At 51.7% G+C, this 17,893-nt stretch overlaps 1 protein-coding gene across 2 annotated transcripts in view; it reads right to left on the bottom strand.

The window, feature by feature from the left end:
* Positions 1-17,893, bottom strand: part of Jakmip1 (janus kinase and microtubule interacting protein 1) — a 93,361-nt gene that overhangs the window by 44,072 nt on the left and 31,396 nt on the right. For both annotated transcript variants that reach the window (XM_033758774.1, XM_033758775.1), the window contains 3 exons: positions 17,085-17,349; positions 11,679-12,008; positions 11,414-11,578 (listed from right to left, as the gene is read on the bottom strand). In XM_033758774.1, coding sequence (XP_033614665.1) covers positions 11,414-11,578; positions 11,679-12,008; positions 17,085-17,213 — 624 coding nt within the window. In that variant the 5' untranslated portion in view covers positions 17,214-17,349. The remainder of the gene's footprint in view (positions 1-11,413; positions 11,579-11,678; positions 12,009-17,084; positions 17,350-17,893) is intronic.

The raw sequence follows: 17,893 nt of genomic DNA, 5'->3' as shown, positions 1-17,893 counted from the left end.
GCAGCACCCCCGTGTCCTTCCTGGAACCTCCCAAGGTGACCTTTTTGGAAGCAGCGCCGATGCAGACGCCATTAGCTAAGGTGAGGCCATAATGGAGCACTTGGTCCTCATGACTGGTGTCCCATGAGGGAGCAGGGGACAAAGCCACATGAAGGGGAGGTGGAAACCGGAGGGATGCTGCCCTGGCCATGGGGACACTGGGAACGGGAGGCAGGAAGGACCCTCCTCCAGGGCCATCTTAGGCTCAGGGTCCTACCCACACCGTGGCTCTGACATCCAGGCTCTGGAGCCGTGAGAGCTGCACTTCTGCTGTCCAAGCCACCCAGTTTAACGGTGCTTTGTCACAGCAGCCACTGAAAGGCCAAGCTTTCCGACCACCGGAGTCAATTAACTGACAAAAGTCACAGCAGCTTGAGCTGTGGTAACTACTCTGTCATCGTGGGGTGCAGGAATAAGTCCCATTCTGACGGGGTACACATTAAGCTCTGTAGAACAACACTGGTGCCCACTACTCTTTACAGGGAAGGACAGAGAGTAAACACAAGGCCTAAATAAACGCAGTTCTGGACTTGAGAGTGATGAGAGCTAGGAGAAAACCAGCTATGGTGCAGGGAAGCCGTTCAGGAGCTGGGGAGCAAGAGCACAGGGCACCCTACACCCATGTCCCAGTCACTACGTAAAGGTTTCTAGAAAGTATTCTCAACCAGTGCAGATGGCACCCAGGGATGGATGGACGATGTAAAACACATTCCAGAGCTGACGTCTTCCAGACTGCCGGTCTCGCAGCCAGACTCCTGGGGCTCCAGACATCAAGAGCCTGGCCAAGCCAACGCAGCCAATGGCAAGCACTCTCACCACCTGCTCGTTTCTGCCTGGCTCCTGGCTGAGCTCTTGGGAGATCCTGCCCCTGCCTCAGGAGCCACGTGGAGTCACTGATGCTGAGCTTCCCAAGCCCTGAACCATTCACTGGTGTGCAGGACCGCCCTCATTTTCCTCCCCAGCCCATTTTCCCTCCCGCCACACCCCATTCTCGGCATGTAATTAGGAGAGGGTGGGATCAAAACCACTCCAAGCTCCCAGGGCAGCCCCTGATTGACTGTTACGGTTCGTGTTCCGATGCCCCGCCACCCCACCCCGCAGAGCCACATGAGGAGGAGGTGGGGCTCTTTTTCAGAGGTGGTTGAATCTGGAATGTGTGATACCAAAATTAAGGGCGTGTGATTACTAAACCCCTACAGCTGAGTGAGCGGTTTGGCCCCGCCCTAACACACACACCCCCGCCCCCCGTCGTCTGGATGGGATAAAAGGGGCAGAAGGACTTGGTGAAGGCCCACTGCTGCCTTTGCTGCCTCGTGCGTGCCATGTTGCTTCTCTGCAATGCTGTTCACCCTCCCTGCCTCAGCGTGGGCCAAGTATGGACTGAACCTTTACGAACTGTGAGCCAAATAAATGCTCCCCTTCTAACTTTGGGTGTTGGGTATTTTGTCTCAGCAATGAGGGAAAAGTAACTGACACAGCCCTAAAATTGGAAACAGCCTTCATGCCACTGAATCCTTGGTACCATTTAAATGTGTCAATTACCGAGGTTCTTTCATGTTTTACTTCTCTCAAATCTACATTGTGCCTGCAATAGAAGAATGTATTTTACATGTCTCCTGCTACAGAAACCACCAGCTGCTGCTGGGTGCTCCAGTGCCTTCCATTCTCCTCACTCGGGGCAGAGGTGTACTTACCCCATTTTGTAGAAGAGGCACAGAGGCTCAGAGACAATAAGCAGCTCGCCCGGAGTCACATCCTGTCCTTCTGCTGTCCCAGCTGGCCCAGCATCACTTACCTTGCACCTTGAGCCAAGCTGTTCACTGGGGACAGAGTGGCAAGGTGTCATTGGCCACCTGCTAGAGAGTCCCATGGCCTCGACCTGCCCCCGTGGGCACTTAGCTAATATGCAGTGAATGGATAACATCTTCTATTTATGAGTTACAGTTTCCTAAGAGCCCAAAATAGGACTGGAGGTAGCTCAGTGGTAGAATACTAGTCCTGTGTGTACAAGGCCCTGAGTTCAATTTCTAACAGTGACAAAAAAATAAGTAAAATAAAGCATAAAATAATATCCCTAAGAATTTTGAACCCTGGTTTTGAATCCTTAACTTTACGGTGTGTTCACTTCCCCAAGTCCCTACAGTTGTATAAAAGCCTCTGTCCAGACACAGGAACAGGAGGCAGCAAATGAGAACGCCACAGATGCACACAGCACAGACACCGCCTGTGTCTGAACCCTCCCTTCGGCAGAGGCCCAGCATGGGCACTGGCACCTCAAGTCCTTCCGCTGCGGCCTGGGCACCTATGTGCACCACATTGCACTGGGACAAGGAAAAGCAGGCTGATCCCTGCCCTCGTAATGCACATTCCGAGAAGCAGACATGCAGAAGAAACCAACCAGGAGGCAGGGACGGGAAAGTCACCACATGAGAGTGGCCGGGACACTGGCAGGAGGACCTGGGCACTGGGCCAGGCCTCTCTCAGAGCAGACACCAGCTTGGAGTGCTCAGCGAGAAAGACCAGCAGCCACGACTGGGAAAGAACTGCCAACCGCAGGACACGGGAGTCCCCCAAAGTCCCCAAGGCCAGGAGCGACCTACAGACACCCACCAGCCACCTCACTTTTGCTCCTGGAACCCTCCCACAGTCACTAGGGGTTTACCGCTGCAGACTCCACTTCCTTTGTATTTGACCCTGTACCTGTGCTTTCCCTTTGTGTGACGAAAAATGAAACAAGTGGTTTTTCTAATAAATTTGGTGAACTCTTCACCTCGAAGATAATCGATTAACTCTGCTGTTTTCAAAACTCCCCCACTCGATCCACGTGCTCTTTATTTCTCAAATCCTCTGCATGCCACGCGCATGGAAGACTCTGCTGAAGAAGCCGAGGTAGGGTAGTACCTGCCTTCACCCCTGCAACCTGAAATTCTTCTCGGAGCTCACTGGGCATTGCTTCTTAACCCTGAGCCACACAGAGTTGAATTTCTAAAGATGATCAGTGACCTGAGACAGAGAGAACCCCATTCGACTTCCAGTACAAAACAGAACCATATGGCCATCGCCCTCCAAGATCTCCGGGACAAGGGGAGCTTTACAGAACCCCATCTGCCAAGAGTAACCGGGATGGGGTTCGTCGGCTCCACTGCCGTCAAGCAGCTGCTGTGGGGCCTGTCAGCCTCCACAGCAAAAGCCAGACCCCACTTGCTTCGGTACGCAGATGGAAGCCACCTTGCGGGCTTTGAGCGAGGAGACTCGAGGGCAGGACGGCAGGGTTGCGTCTGGTGTATTTCATAATCACAAAAGCCTTCTCTGTGGAACCAGAGAAAAATCACTTAAAGGAAATGAGAGTCCTGGCTCCCTCGCACTGCTGGGACCAAGCTGGGGCCTAGATCAGAAGAAGCACAAACATAGTGGGGACGGGGTCCCTCACCATCTTCCAGGGGTGCCCAGGTGTCTGGAAGAGTGGGTGCCCCGTGGCCTGCCCTAGCGGGCACCTGTGCCTCCCCCAGCCTCCTGCACTCTCAGCCCACTGGGTCGAGCCACCTGCCTTGCCCACGTTCCTTACTGGTCAGTGGCCTGGCCGAGCACTGCCCAGCACCTCTCCACCTCTGCCTGGAAACCAGCACCGGCATGTGTGGAGCTAGAGAAAGTCACACTGCCTGCTGCCACCCAGCCCCCCTGGTCTGGCAGTGACACAGCTCAGGGGCTGTGAGTTAACAGAGGGGAAGACCAGGCCCAGCCTTCCATGGAAACCTCTGTGCAGCAGCGCCTAATGCCAGAGGTCTGTGGCTCTTCCTCTATTTGAGCCGACCAATCCCATATCAGCCTCACTCGCTGGCACTGCTCTCTGCCCCTCACAACCCACAGGGCTGGAGGACAGTCTGTCGGTGTTCTTGGCAGAAACAACTCTGCACACCGCTGTGTCCTATGAGGGACTCTTCCCTGGACGCGCATCCCTGCCCTTCCTGCTGGATGCTTCTCCACCCAGGGGAGCAAAGCTCTCAAGGTCCCGAGCTTCAGGGACTGTCTTCACACTCCACCTTCACCTGGACCAGTAGGACGTGAAACTCGGGCGGGGCCATGTGTCTGCCCCACAGATTCAGATGTCCTTTAAATAAGCCACTGGAGTCCAGACAGCGACAGAAATGAGAGCCCTTTCGGCTCTTACAGAAAACCCTATTGTCTGCCTCTCCCTCCACCGAATAGTCTTATTCTTCAACTGCTTCAGAGTCAGTGCAGAAGGTAATAGAGTGCTATATACTGGTGCCCTCAAAAAGCCTAATAATGCTGGTTATTTTTTAAACATCTAAATGTTTAACTGAGACACACCTACAGAAGTACGCAAAGCCTAACTGCCAGCACAAAGAACATCTGTGTATAAAGGCAGCCCTCGTTCACCTCCCAGGGTACTCTTGTGATCAGAAGTCAAGCAACTCAGAGCGAAGGCCTTGCACTGCGCCATTCTGCTGTGATGGAGGAGAGTTGACCGCAGTCACCGGGAACGCGCCAAGCGAGGCATGGGCTTGGACGGGCATGGGTGCCGAGCACTGTGCAGGTCAGGAACTGCGCATGTGCATGACGTATCCTCCTCCCAGCTTGAAACAAGAAACATTCCTGACACCCGGGGCCTAAAGAGCGCCTCTCTCGGCACCCCCTCCAGGGGTGACCCAAGCTCCTGCATCCAGCATCACAGATTAGCTGTGCCTTCTCAAGCTTTGTGTGACTGCAGCAAGCGGACATAACACACAAATGGAGAAGAGGTGCACACGGGGAGTTTCTATGCTGACCTTTGGTTTTCGTTTTTCTGACTTATGACTACAAATATCATCCATGTCCCCACAGCAAAAATTCCTTCTTTCCCACCTCTGTGCAGGACCCCATGGACCGGATGCACCAAGTGTGGCTTTTGGCCCTGGTATTGCCTCTCAGTGGGGTTAGTCCCTTACCTTTAAAGGAACTACTGGCAGATTTGTGTGACTACCATTTTGCTCTCTTGTCATTTCTTCTCCTCCTCTTCCTCCTTCTCTTTTCTTTGTCCCTCTTCCTGCCTTTCTTTAGTATAAACAAATACATTTTAGTATCTCATTTTATTTACTCAGCTTGTTAGCAGAGCCTCTCCTTTTTTTTTTTGTCCTTGATTTATGTCTCCCTGAATTAATGTCATGCATGTCGGGTAAGATGTGAGGACTCTAGAAGAGAATACAGCGGTGCCTCAGTTCATGAACCTAATTTGTTCCGCAATTTTGGAAAAGACGGACACATCTGTGTTTGTGCAGGAAAGATGGCCAGGGTCATGTTGGTCACCCGATGCAGAGTTTGCAAACAGAAACAAAATTTTGCCAAATGCTTTTGAGAAACAATTGCTCACCAAAGTGTTCGTGAGCCAAGGTGCCGCTGCGATTCCCTTCACACCCAGCACCTTGCCCCGCTGTGGACCGCCGTCTTACACATCTTGCTTCTGCGTGTTGCAAACCTTATAGCCATGTTACGATTTTGCTTTAAACAGTCACTAGCATTTAAAGAAATCAATAGCCTCATATATTACTCTCATTTGTCCAAATCTGATGCTCTCTAATCCCATCCTATAGAACCAAATTTCTACTTGGTGCTGCTTCCTTCACCTCAAGAACTTCCTTTAGCATTTCTGGTAGTGTGGGCTCTTGCTGACAAATTAGCTTGCCTTCCACTTATCAGAAAATGCCTTCATTTCACAAATATTTTTCAAAGAGTTTTCTGGCTGGATGTGGAATCTGAGCTGAATGATTCTTATCTGTTTTATTGCAGGGCACTTTCACACCTGGAATATTGCAAGAGGGCTCCAGTCGCTCCACACCTCCATTTCCTATAACTCTTAGCCTTTTTAACTCAGCCATCCTGCTGCTTGTGCGCTTCTTTTCCTGTTATACATACAAGGATTCTTTTTCAATACAAACACAAGAATCACAACTACAGTTTGATCCTGCTATTTATGTTTCCCAGGTTTCCAATGTGTGCGTCATTTAAACATTTTCAGATAGCATATACCATGAAGTCTACCGACTTTTAATAAGTTTGCTAAATTGTATAACCTTAGTTACAATGTTTTAGAACATTTTCCTCACCCCGGTGCTTCCTCCTGCCTGTTTCCAGCTGATCTCCACTTGATACCTAGTCAGCTGCTAATCCAGCTTTTGATGACACAGATCTCACTTGTCTGGACACCTCGTATAAACAGCGCATTGCAGTACACAATTTTCCGCACCTGTCTCTTGGCGCACTGTGTCTGCGGTCTCTACCCCTCAGCACGTATCAATATTTCATTCCTTTTTACTGCTGAATAGCACTTCTTTATATGGATATATCATGGTTCACCAACTCACAGACTCTGGGGTTGTTTCCACCTTTTGACTAGAATGAATGATGTTTCTATGACCACTTACACCCAGGTCTTTCTGCAGACTTATGTTTCTGTTTCTCTTTTTTGCTGACACCTAGGAGCGGAACTGCTGGGTCAGTAGAAAATTTCACATTTAACTTTTTAGGAAGCCACCAAATCCTTTTCCAAAGAGGAGAACTTAACCACTTAACATTCCTGGTAGCAAACAATGTATAAGGGAGTCTTCCACTGCTCCCCACCCCACTCAATATTTGGCACTTAAAAAATATAGTTACAATACTAGATATAAAACGATAACTTCATAATTTTAATTTGCATTTCCCTGATGATCAATGAAGTTGGGGAACTTTCCATATGTTATTAGTCATTTAAAAGTATCCTCTTTTTGAAGCCCGCTTTCAAGCTTTGGCCCATTTTTTCAACTCGGTTATTTTCCTTACTATTTTATGGTCGTTGTTATAACTGAGCACGATTTCTTCCCGACATACATCCTGAAAGTATCTTCTCCCGGTCTGCAATTTGCCTTGTCTCTTTCACTGGTGCCCTTTTGATGGGCAGAAATTCTTTACGGTCCAAGGCACAAGCTTTTCTGAATAATGACTAGTGCGTGATTACGAATAGTGTACTTACATGAATAGTGTATCTGCACCCTGCTTGAGATATATCTACCTACCAAGACCACAAAAATGGCCTTCTGTTTTCTTCTAGTAGCTTCATTATTTTACTTTCTTTAGGCCCATGGCCCACCTTGACTTCATCTTTGAGGACAGCAGGATATAAGGGTCAGCATTCTCATTTTCTCTGCTACCTCACAGATGTCCACTCTTCCCGAACTGTTTATGGGGAGATCACCCCTCCCTGCTGACCTACAGCGCCAGCCTTCTCCTGGATCACGTGACTGGGCCCATACACTCAGGTCTGTCCCCAGACTCTTCTGCTCTCTTCACCCATCTGTTCTTCGGCCTCACTGACCTCACTGCCACAGCACTGGAGGGAGCATTGCTATAGTGTGTAGAAGGCCTCCAATTTTTTTTCTTCTTCCCAATTGAGATTCAAGTCACTTAAATTCCTTTTTTTCTCAAAAATTTTAATTAGTATATTTTTGAAACACATAGTAAATACATTCACCATGGGGGAGCTGGTACAGATACAAATCACATCTCCATCTTTTCTACTTCCCCTCCCCCTCCTCTCCCTCCTGTCCCCCTTGGTGCCCTTCCCACTCTTTCAAAGAACCACCTCTGATTTGCTGATCCTTTGCATTGTTTTTTCAGTCTCAACATCATTAATTTCTGCTCTTATCTTTGTAATTTGTTTCCTTCTGTTAGTTTCAGATTTAGATTGTTCTTCCCTTTCAAGACCTTGAGATGCATCATTAGGCCCCAGTCCATCTCTGAATGTAATCAAGTTGACACCAGCATTACCCTTCACAAATCTACAGATCAACTTTGGAAAAACTGTTATCTCTACCTGCTCTAATCAATGAGTATGGTATTTCTTTTCACCTATTTAGATCTCTTTTAATCTTTTTTCAGCAATATTTTTTAGTTTCAGGGTAGAAATCTTACATTTTTTCCATTAAATTTATTCCTAGGTATTTAATTTTTCTGATACCTTATTTTTAAATGCTGTTTTAATTTTTTTCATTGTACAGTTGTTCATTGCTCCTTTAAAGAAACGAAATTTACTTTTATGTATTTACTTTGCATCTGGACACTTTGATAGATTCACTTTTTAATTCCAATAGTTTGAACCGCCCTCCCATGGCCTGAATGTGTCCCACCAAAATTCATACGCTGTAATTTAACTGCCAGTGTGAGATTCTGAAGAGCTGGACCCTATGCAGTATGGCCAGACAGCCCCTTACAGAAGAGGAGGGTGGGAGCTGGCCACCGCTACACTGCCCTTCGTTCCCTGCCAGGTGGACACAGCATTCAAGGTGATCTTGTGGGGAGCAAGGCCAGGCCTCCACCAGATACAACCTACTGGTGCCCAGTCTGAGACTTTTCAGCCTTTGAAACCATGAAAACTAAATCCCACAGTTGCTTACAAATTACACAATCTGTGGTATTTTGTTATTTCAGCAGGGACAGGCTAAGCCTTAAGCATCTGCAAATAATTGGGTTTCCTTTAACTGCAATCTTTAAAACTCTTATTTCTTTCATTGTCTTTTGTATTTGATGTCCTTGCTAGTGAAATATTGAACAGAAGGAGTGAAAGCAGCCATACTTTTCTTGGCCCTGAACTTGAGTGGGAAATGTTAAATATTTCACCTCATGTACATGTTAGCTTTTTGACAGAACAATACATCAGATTAGGGAAATCCCATTCCATTCCTGATTTCTAGGAGTTTACATATGAAGTTGAATTTTATTACATGCTTTTTCTGTGTCAGTTGAAATGATCGTATTGGTTTTTCCCTTTTTATAACATTATTACATGGAATTATATTCATTGATTTTAGAATATTAAATCAATCTTTGCATTTCTAGAATAAACTCAACTTGATCATGACTATCTTTTCAATTAGTTGCTGGATCTGATTTGTCTTTTTGTTTTGTTTTGTTTTGGGTTTTTTTGTTTATTTGGTTGGTTGGTTGGTTTTTTGAGACAGGGTCTCACTATGTAGTTGAGACTGATCTGGAACTCACTATGTATCCCAGGCTGCTCTCAAACTCACAGTGATCCTCCTGCCTCAGCCTCCTGAGTGCTGGGATTACAGGCGTGCGCCACCATGCCCAGCTTGGATCTGATTTGTTACTACCTTATCACTATTCTTTTATTTATTTTCATAGGTGAGAACCACAAAATTCTCTCTTTTAATAATATCATTGGTTTTGGAATTGTAGTTGTGCTGGCTTTATAAATAAGCTCAAAAATGTTCCCACTGATTGGATGGAATTAGTTTTATTCCTTAAATACTTGAATAATTTACCTGTGAAGCCAGCAAGATGTGGCTTTTGTGTGGAAATAGTATTAATTATAAATTTAATTTCTTTAACCAGCCATAGGGCTATGCAGATTTTCTCTTTCTTCTTATGTCAATTTTGGTTAAGTTGTGCTAGTTCACAGAACATGCCCACTTCATCGAAGCTTCACCTGAAGCTTACCTGCATATGCTGCTCATGTTTTCCACATCCACAGGAGCTGTTGGTGAATTATTTGCTTTCTTCTTTTGTCAATGTGGTTAGGACTATCAACTTACCAATATTAATTAACTTTTGAATTTGTTGATTTTCTGTATTGACTTTATTTCAAGGACTCCTGCACTTTATGATTTCCTTCATTCTACTTTCTGGGAGTTTAATTGGCTACTCTTTTTCTTCTTGAGATGGCAGCTAAGATTTTTTATTTCCAGCATTTTTTCTTTTGTCTAAAGTATATTTTGCTTTGTAGACTAATTTAATTAACAATTCACAAATTTTGAAATGTAGCCAATTTGATAAATTGTCCCCTCAAAAAGAATAGTGTCCTACCCTTAGCTGGAATATAGTTTAGTCTAACTCAGTAAACCACATTTAAATCTTTCATACCCTTATTATTATTTTATTTTGTCTTATCCTTATTTTATCTCCATGTTCCATCATTTTCTAATAGATATGTTTATCTTCAACTATAACTGTGGATTTGTCTATTGATCCTTTTAGTTTTGATAATTCTTCTTTTATACATTTTAAAGTTTTGTTATTAGATACGTTCCTATTGCCACTCTATTACTAAGAATTGTCCTTATTTATATTTAGGGTTTCTTTTTCCTCTGAAGTCTTTGGCATTAATATAGCCAGGCCAGCTTTCCTTTTGGTTAGTGTTTCTGTAAAGTATCTTTTCCTGTCCACTTATGCTCTACCTGGCTTTGTCCTCATCACCAAAATGTATCTCTTGTCAGTTGGATATGGTCCAACCCAGTCCTCCAAGCTACCTGGGAGGCCAAGGCAGGAAGACTGGAAGTTCAAGACCATTCTGGGCAACTTAGTAGGACCCTGTTCCAAAATAAAGTACAAAGAGGGTGGGGGATTTAGCTCAGTGGTGCCACAGCCTGCCTCCCCACAAGGTCCTGAGTTCGATAATCCCTGGTACCAAAAAAATAAATAAATAAAATGCATGGGGGGGGGGGGTGGAGCTTGCCTAGCATGCATGAGGCCCTGGGTACAAATCCCCAGTACAAATAAATAAGTAAATCTCTCTGGTAAACACCACAGTCTTTTCTTCCAGCCTGAGAAGCTCAGCCTCCCGCACCACACTGGTTCAGCCCCTTGTGCGCCACAGACCCCTTTCTCTATGGAGGCTGCTGCCTGTCTCAGGGATGCTGTGTGCATTATCACTCTGCCTTCCGTGGGGGGCTCTGTGGCCTCTCACCCCACCCCAGAACTCAGAAAATGATCTTCAGAGCACACTCTTTCATGTGACCCTTAGAGATGGCAAAAAAATCCTACTTCTCTCAACTTACAGGGGGTGCTCAGCCCCAGGGAGCCCCAACCTCCACCCACCCAGACTCCAAGGCCAAGGGCTGCGGCTGTGACTGTCGTCTTGGGAAGTACTCTTCCCCTGCCTGGGGGGGTTTTGGTGCACCCAGACCTAACTGCTGCCCAGCTCCCGGCACCTCTGAAACTGTTTGCCAGTGACATCTCCCCTGGGTGTGGCGGCATGAGGACCCGCCCTGGCCTACTCACCGCAGCTTACCCGGAAGCAGGGCTCAGCGAATGAATGAGGCAGCACCTAGCACTCTGATCCCACAGCACGGTCCTCCTGTCTTACCTGGGCCCTGCCTCCTAACCCACCGGCCACTCTTAAAATGACAACACTATACCGCGTCACCTAGAGGCCACGCACCAAAGGCGGGGCGATCTGTAGCCACGACCACGCCTCCTTACTGTGCCCGCGTTGGGGGGCTTTGCTGAAGCCCAGCCCTGGAGCAGTACCTGGAGCACGGTGGGGCCCGCAAGAGCTCGCCGGCAGGAGGGGAAGGGAGCACAGCGTAACGCGGGGGCGGGCACGTACCAGCCTGCGGATGTCACGCTCGCACTCGCGCTTAATGCGGTGCACCTCGTCCTGGTGCGCCTGGTAGGCGGCGCGCAGGTCGGCCGCCTTGGCCTTGTCCGCCTGCATGCAGTTGCTGAGCGCCTCCTCGGCCTGCTTGCGCGCCGCCTTGAGCTCCAAGATGTCCTGCTGCAGGCGCAGGCTCCGCCTTGCCCTTGTCCGCCTGCATGCAGTCGCTGAGCGCCTCCTCGGCCTGCTTGCGCGCCGCCTTGAGCTCCAAGATGTCCTGCTGCAGGCGCAGGCGCTCGCCATCGAAGGTCCTGCGCGCCTCCTCACGTGCCTCAGCCAGCAGCGCCGACTTGACTTTGTCGGCCGCGCCGTCACGCAGCACATTCAGCGTGGCCTGAAGCCGCTGCAGCTCCCCCTCCTTGATCTTGGCTGTGCGTGCAGCCTCCTGCTCGTGCTGACGGATGAGCGCCTCACGCAGGGCCTGTAGCTCCTTGGTCTTCTCCTCGTGTAGCTTGGCCTTGAGCTCCGAGATGTAGGCCGTGTGCCGCCGCTGCTCCTGTTCACGCTCCAGCTTGGCCTCCTGCAACCGCTCTCGCAGCTTGCCCACCTGCAGCAGGAAGGCAAGGCAGTCAGGCTCGGGTGTGGGCCAGGAGGGCGCCAGGCTTCCGCGGGCCCTGGGACACCCCCAGTCCCCACACTCCTGCTCCCTGTGCGGTCAAGCTGACATTCCTGAGCTTCCCCAAGCCCCCACCAGCAAGCCAGCAAGCACCCTTCCTCCTCCAGTGCTGTCTTGGGATTGTCCTGGAGGTGGCAAGCCCTGAGAGTGTTGGTGAGTTAAGCCCTGGATGCCTTTTCCTTCCCAGGTGAAGAAGGGTGTGCACCAACCACAAACACACCACGGAAACCATCTCTCACCAACACCAGCAAGGTTCTGAACCAGAAACGCATTTCCAGTGCCCCTGTGCATGGGGCTGCGGCCCCCAGGAGAAGAAAGGGCAGGTGGTGGGAGGGAAGGAGGGTCCCCAGCACCTGTGCTCTGCAGGTGCCAAGCCACCACATATGCCTGAGTGTGTGCATCTGATAAGCAAACAGTTTAAAATAAAAGGTCATTTGTAAAATGTGCCATGTGTTTTCTTACAACATTCCAGAATACTTTACTGGAGTTTTCGTTTCAAATGCCACATAGTACCCACGTCCCACAGAGCAGCTACTAAATATTTCCTAATTCAAGCCCTGTGCCTCCTGTTTCTACCCCTCCTGCAGCCAGTGCCCCCTTCCCCCACTATGGACAAGCAGCACCAGTGGAAAATGGCACCGGAGCCCCAGACCACACCGTTCACTGCTGACTATGAACCGATTAATTCTAGGTGAGTTATATGACACCTGAGTATTGATAAATCCTTCCCTGGAACAGCAGGAAAAGAAGCAAGGCCATCAAATCAAGCTCATGGGGGATCAACATCTTCTGAGATGATACATAGCCACAGAAGTAAACAAGGTGACCAGCCGTCCCTGGTCCACCTTGCCCAGAGCTGAAACTGAGTCTTTTCCTAGTGGATTTAGTGCCAGGAAGCCAAGACTTTTAAATCTTTACATGATTTCCGAGTCAGGGTCAAAACGCTATGCCCTCTCCTTTCTAGGAGGCCCCACAGTCCTAACCTCCCTGGTTAGCGTCAACAGCAGCCTCAGTCAGAGGATGGGGCCATTAGATCCCAGAGCTGCTCTGGTTCATTTCCTGAGCCAGCGCGGCCGGGCCATGCTGCCAGTGATCTGGTCGGTTACCACGCCACGTGTTGCTGTGGGGCATTCCTTAGCTGAGGGAGCTTTGTGTCAGCAGACTGAGTAAAGCGGACTGGGTGGGCCTCACTGTTCAGTTGGAGGTCTTGGGTGAAACTCCAAAGTTTCCACTGGAGGAAAGAATTCTGCCCAGGCTGCTCTTGGGCTGAGACTGCAAGGTGAGCCCTTCCTGCTGGTTTGTCCTGCACACTGCAAACCTGCCAGCCAAGGAAGGGGCTGGGTGGCGCAGAGGTCTGCTCTTGTGGTCTGGAGTGTGGGTGCCAGGTGCGAGCTCACCCAGGCTCGAGTCACAGGGAGGAAGGGGAGGGGAGTGGGCAGGGGCACAGGTGTGTTCGGGGCAACCAGGGATGAGTGTGGAGCCGCCTCAGGGCGGGGCAGAGGGTGCTGGGCAGGACGAGCCAGTGACACAGGTGTGGGGGTGGAGATGGGTCACACCCTCCATCACCCCAAGTCCTGGTCCCAAGGGGCGGGGCCACACCACACAGCTGAACAACTGGGAAAGAGGGGGGCGCCAGGCTCCTCACTGTGACGAGGAGGCTCTGAGGGGAGGGGCAGGACCGACCAGGCCACCTTGGGTTAGTGCAGGAACATCAGTGAGAAGCCACTCATAACATCACACAGACACGACGTCACACACAGAGCCACGTACAGATGTGGCAGCACATGGGCAGTGCACCCCACCCACTGTGGGCACCCCAGCACCCCCACGTTGGTTTCTAAACACTATCCTCCCCTAAGAAGAAGCACCAGGCTCCTCTGAGAAACACTGGTCCCAAGACTAGGGCAGGGCACGTGCAAGATGAGCCAGAAAGTATAGAAAAGAGAAAACAAAAACAAAAAAATCAATAGCAAAACCTCTGATGGGGCCCGGGATATAGCTCAGTGGTTCTGCCACCTGCCTTGCAAGCACAAGGTCCCGAGTTTGATCCCCAGTACCAAAAAAAAAAAAAGCCTCCCCAATGACAGGTGCCACAGGGACATGGGCACCAGTGGGACAGCTCTGTGTGGCCAACTCTCAAACAGCCTGAGCAACAGAATACACAGGTGCCGTGAGTCTATATTGACATAAAAAATGATTAAATAAAGACAAAAGTATAAAGTACCAAAAAACCCTGAGAGCCCACAGTACTCAGAACACAGCCCCAGCCCTTCTGGCCCCAGGACTGACCTCTGTGGCTCTCCGACCGATGTCCTACCCGGGCCCTGACCACTCGGCTCTGGATGCCCTGGACCTGCGGCCAGGGCTCAGCCACCCCCACCCAGCAGTGCCTGCCCCAGCCCTTGGCTCTCTCCTCCCTTCAGGCTCTGCAGGTGCTCTCAGGGCTGGATAAATGATGGGTGACTCTCTGCGTTCACTTCCCACACGCACGCAGGACTGAGCTGCGGGAAGAAGCGGGGATGACCTGCCCGGCAGAGCTGGGAATAAGGACAACGAGAGCACAGGGGCAGCAAGGGGAGGCCGGAGCCCAGCACCATCATCATCATCATCGGGCCCCGGCCGGCACGCGGTCCACCGCCTGCCTGGGCAGCCTCTGCCTGTGCCGCCCTCCAGACGGCAAGGGGGCGGGGCAAGGCCTCCCTTAGTCCTAGATGGGTCTGTGCTGCCTCCTGGGTCTCCACTCAGATGGCACCTGCATGCCAGCCCTCCTGCCCTCCTCCAGCCAGCAGCCCTTGAGGACAGAGTGAGGTCCACACCCTTCTGAGGCCCAGGTCAGCACTGGCCGGAGTGGCCGGTGACAGCAGGAAGCTACGACTCCATGCTTAGCAAGTGAGTGGCAGCTGGAACCCGGGCGTCCTGGCTCTGGCTGGGGGCTGCCTGCCGGCCTCGCCCACACTGCCCTGACCGTGGGTTTCTCCGAGCTGCGGCTCTGCCCACCCCTGAATGACGCTCAGGATGCCCGTGGGTGGGTGCTGCTGGGCACACGGGCAGTGTGAATATACTCCCTTCCCTTCCACCAGCAGATCCTTGGGGTTGCTCCACTGTGCGGACTCACAGCCCCCCCTCGCACGTCTTCTATGAGCCCGCTGAGGTGTGCCAAGTGCCGTGAGGCCGTGGTCCATGTGGGTCTCTGCATCACCCAGTGTGAGCGCACAGGCTGTTTCTGAGTCACTTCCAGATGCGCGTCAGCCCAGGCCACAGTGTGCCTGCAGGGGGCTTGCTGCATGAATGAATGAACAAACATACACATTTACCACTCTCCCTTACCCTACAGTGTTTAACAGGGATCTTTTGCTAAAATAACAGCACTGTACAGCCAGGCGTGGTGGTGCACACCTGTAATCCCAGCACTCAGGAGGCTGAGGCAGGAGGATCAGCATGAGTTGGAGGCCAGCCTAGGCTACATAGTGAGTTCAGGGCAGTCTGAACTACAAACGGAGACCCTGTCTCAAAAAATAAATAAATAAATTTATAAATAAAATAACTACACTATAAATGTGACACTGAGAGTATGAGATCAAAATAAAGGAATCATTTAAGTGCAACTGTGAAGTTTACATTTATGTTTTTCACACCAGACAGCAAGGCCACTGCTGAATGCTCCGAGGACAACAACCCTCCCTGTGGCCAGATGTGTGAGGCCCTACAGAGCAGGCACAGGGAGCTGGGTGGACCAGATGGGCCAGCACCTGCATACGGAGAGTCGCCATGTGTCCCAGAGGCAGGAGGGTCACCTGAGATGGAGCTTCTGAAGACCGAGTGTCCACCCAGCAGCAACCGTCACTGTGTGGCTGCCCTGCATCTCTCCTGGAAACTCACAGGCCGGCATCGCAGGGATGCAGTTTTCCCGTAACCGCAGCTGCTGTCGCTACTCCCGGTCAGACCTCAAGGCACTCAGCCTCAGCACTGAAGGACCTGGCAGGTGCAGCCCTCCTGACCAGGCAGGGTGTGGGCAGTGGCACCACAGCAGCCTCAGCTGGAAGAGGTGGCTGTCCCAGCTGGGCAGCAGGTGTGGCCCTGCCCATGAGCCCCAGACGCTGGCCTCCTGGTGCTGCTCCCTGCGGTGTCCTGATCTAGGGTCACAGCCAGGGCCAAGATACCAGCCCCTCTCCCGCCAGGAGCTGGGCTCCACTCAGACATCCGCTGGGCCTGAGCCCCAGCACCCAGCAGGATGGGCCACCTGCTGCCCGTCACAGGCTCCAGTTCCACAGCAGGGCCAGCGTCACCTCCCCAGCTGGGCCAGGCCCTCTGCTGCTCACACCAGCCAGACATAGACCCAAACCCCACCCCTTTCCAGGTCACAGAGCCCAGGCCAGTGCTACCCCAAACCCACCCAGGCACAGCCACACTGACAAAAGGACAGTGGCAGCCATGGACACCAGACGCCATGGGGCTTTCACTGTCCGCTGCATCAGGCCTTCATGACAACCTGGAGTGGGGCAGCTATTGTACAGCACAGACAAGCTGGGGACACCGAGGCTCAGAGGCCCCAAGTCGACTGCCCGAGAGGGTGAAGCCAGTCAGGGCCAGGTCTGCAAGATGACGGGCTCTGTGTCACATCTGTGCCTTAACTGTACTGCACCAGGCCCACACCTGGCAGCGCTGCCGTGTCCGGCCCCAGAGCTTACACCCAGCCTGCCAGGGGTACCCAGCTCACAGACCGAGCACACCTGTCCCAGGCTCTTTCGGCAGTGCTAAGACCCGTCTGCAGCTGGCGGGGACTCCTATGCCGCCCACCTTGCAGTAGGGGGAAATGAAGCTTACACTTGTGCACTGGCCCGAGTCTCAGCGGCACGCAGCAAGACTGCGGTCTGCACCTCTGCAGGCACTAGGGGAAAGCGCCCACCACGCCCCAGGAGGAAGCGTGCCCTCCACACATACCCAGGACACACTCAGCCCACCCGTCCATGGCCAAGCCCTCACGGAGGCCAGGCCCGCGCTGCCCACCTTGCTCTTCTCCTGCTGGAACTCGATCTGGATGCTGGTCAGCTTGGCCCGCAGCTCCTCATTGGCCATCTGCACCAGGTCCGTCTCCATCTCGGGCTTCTCGCCCTTGCTCCGGCCTTTTTTAGACATACTTCCCCTCAGGTCCGACGTGGAGGTCCAGAGGTTCACGCCTGCCGCCCGGCAAGCGCGGCGAGCAGCTCGGCCCAGCTAACTACTCGTGCAGGGCTCAGACTGTCCTCTTCATAAGCCACCATCACGCGGGTCCCTGCGGAGGAGGAGCCGCGTTAGCAGAGGGAGGAGCCGGCGCCATGCCTGCCTGGGACACCCCGAGCCAGCCGCTCGCCCCCACGGAGGACATGCCGCCTCCCAGGATGAGACCTGGCGATTCTCCGAGGGCTGCGGCGCCATCAGCTGGAGGTTGTTAGGGGATCCACACTAGGCTCACGTGTCCCCATCTCCACAAACTGGACCCCGCTGAGCCGGGCCTCCCGGCAGAGAGTGAAGCTGAAGTGTCCTCCACCCGCCCTCCCAGCCATTCCACAGCAGGGTCTGAGGACCACGCCTGGAAAGTCAGGGTTTAGACCTCATTAGGTGAGTGATTCTCCCCCACTCAGCAGCTGAGGTCGCTGAGGTTACAGGTGAGGAAACTGAGGCCACACAGGCTGAGCGTGAGCCATGTCACACAGACACCATGGACCTGGTCGATGTCTGCAGCTGGAAGTGGATGGCGAGGACTGGACCAGCCCTTCGGGCTTCACATCCTGAGCTGGCCCAGCCAGTCTGCACCTCCCTGTGTCCCCCCTCTCCCC

The sequence above is a fragment of the Fukomys damarensis genome, unplaced genomic scaffold (assembly GCF_012274545.1).
Source record: "Fukomys damarensis isolate Sample0158 unplaced genomic scaffold, DMR_v1.0_HiC HiC_scaffold_35, whole genome shotgun sequence".
In the NCBI taxonomy this organism is placed as follows: Eukaryota; Metazoa; Chordata; class Mammalia; order Rodentia; family Bathyergidae; genus Fukomys; species Fukomys damarensis.
The sequence above is the reverse complement of the archived record's forward strand: the minus strand, read 5'-3'. Positions and strand labels throughout refer to the sequence as shown.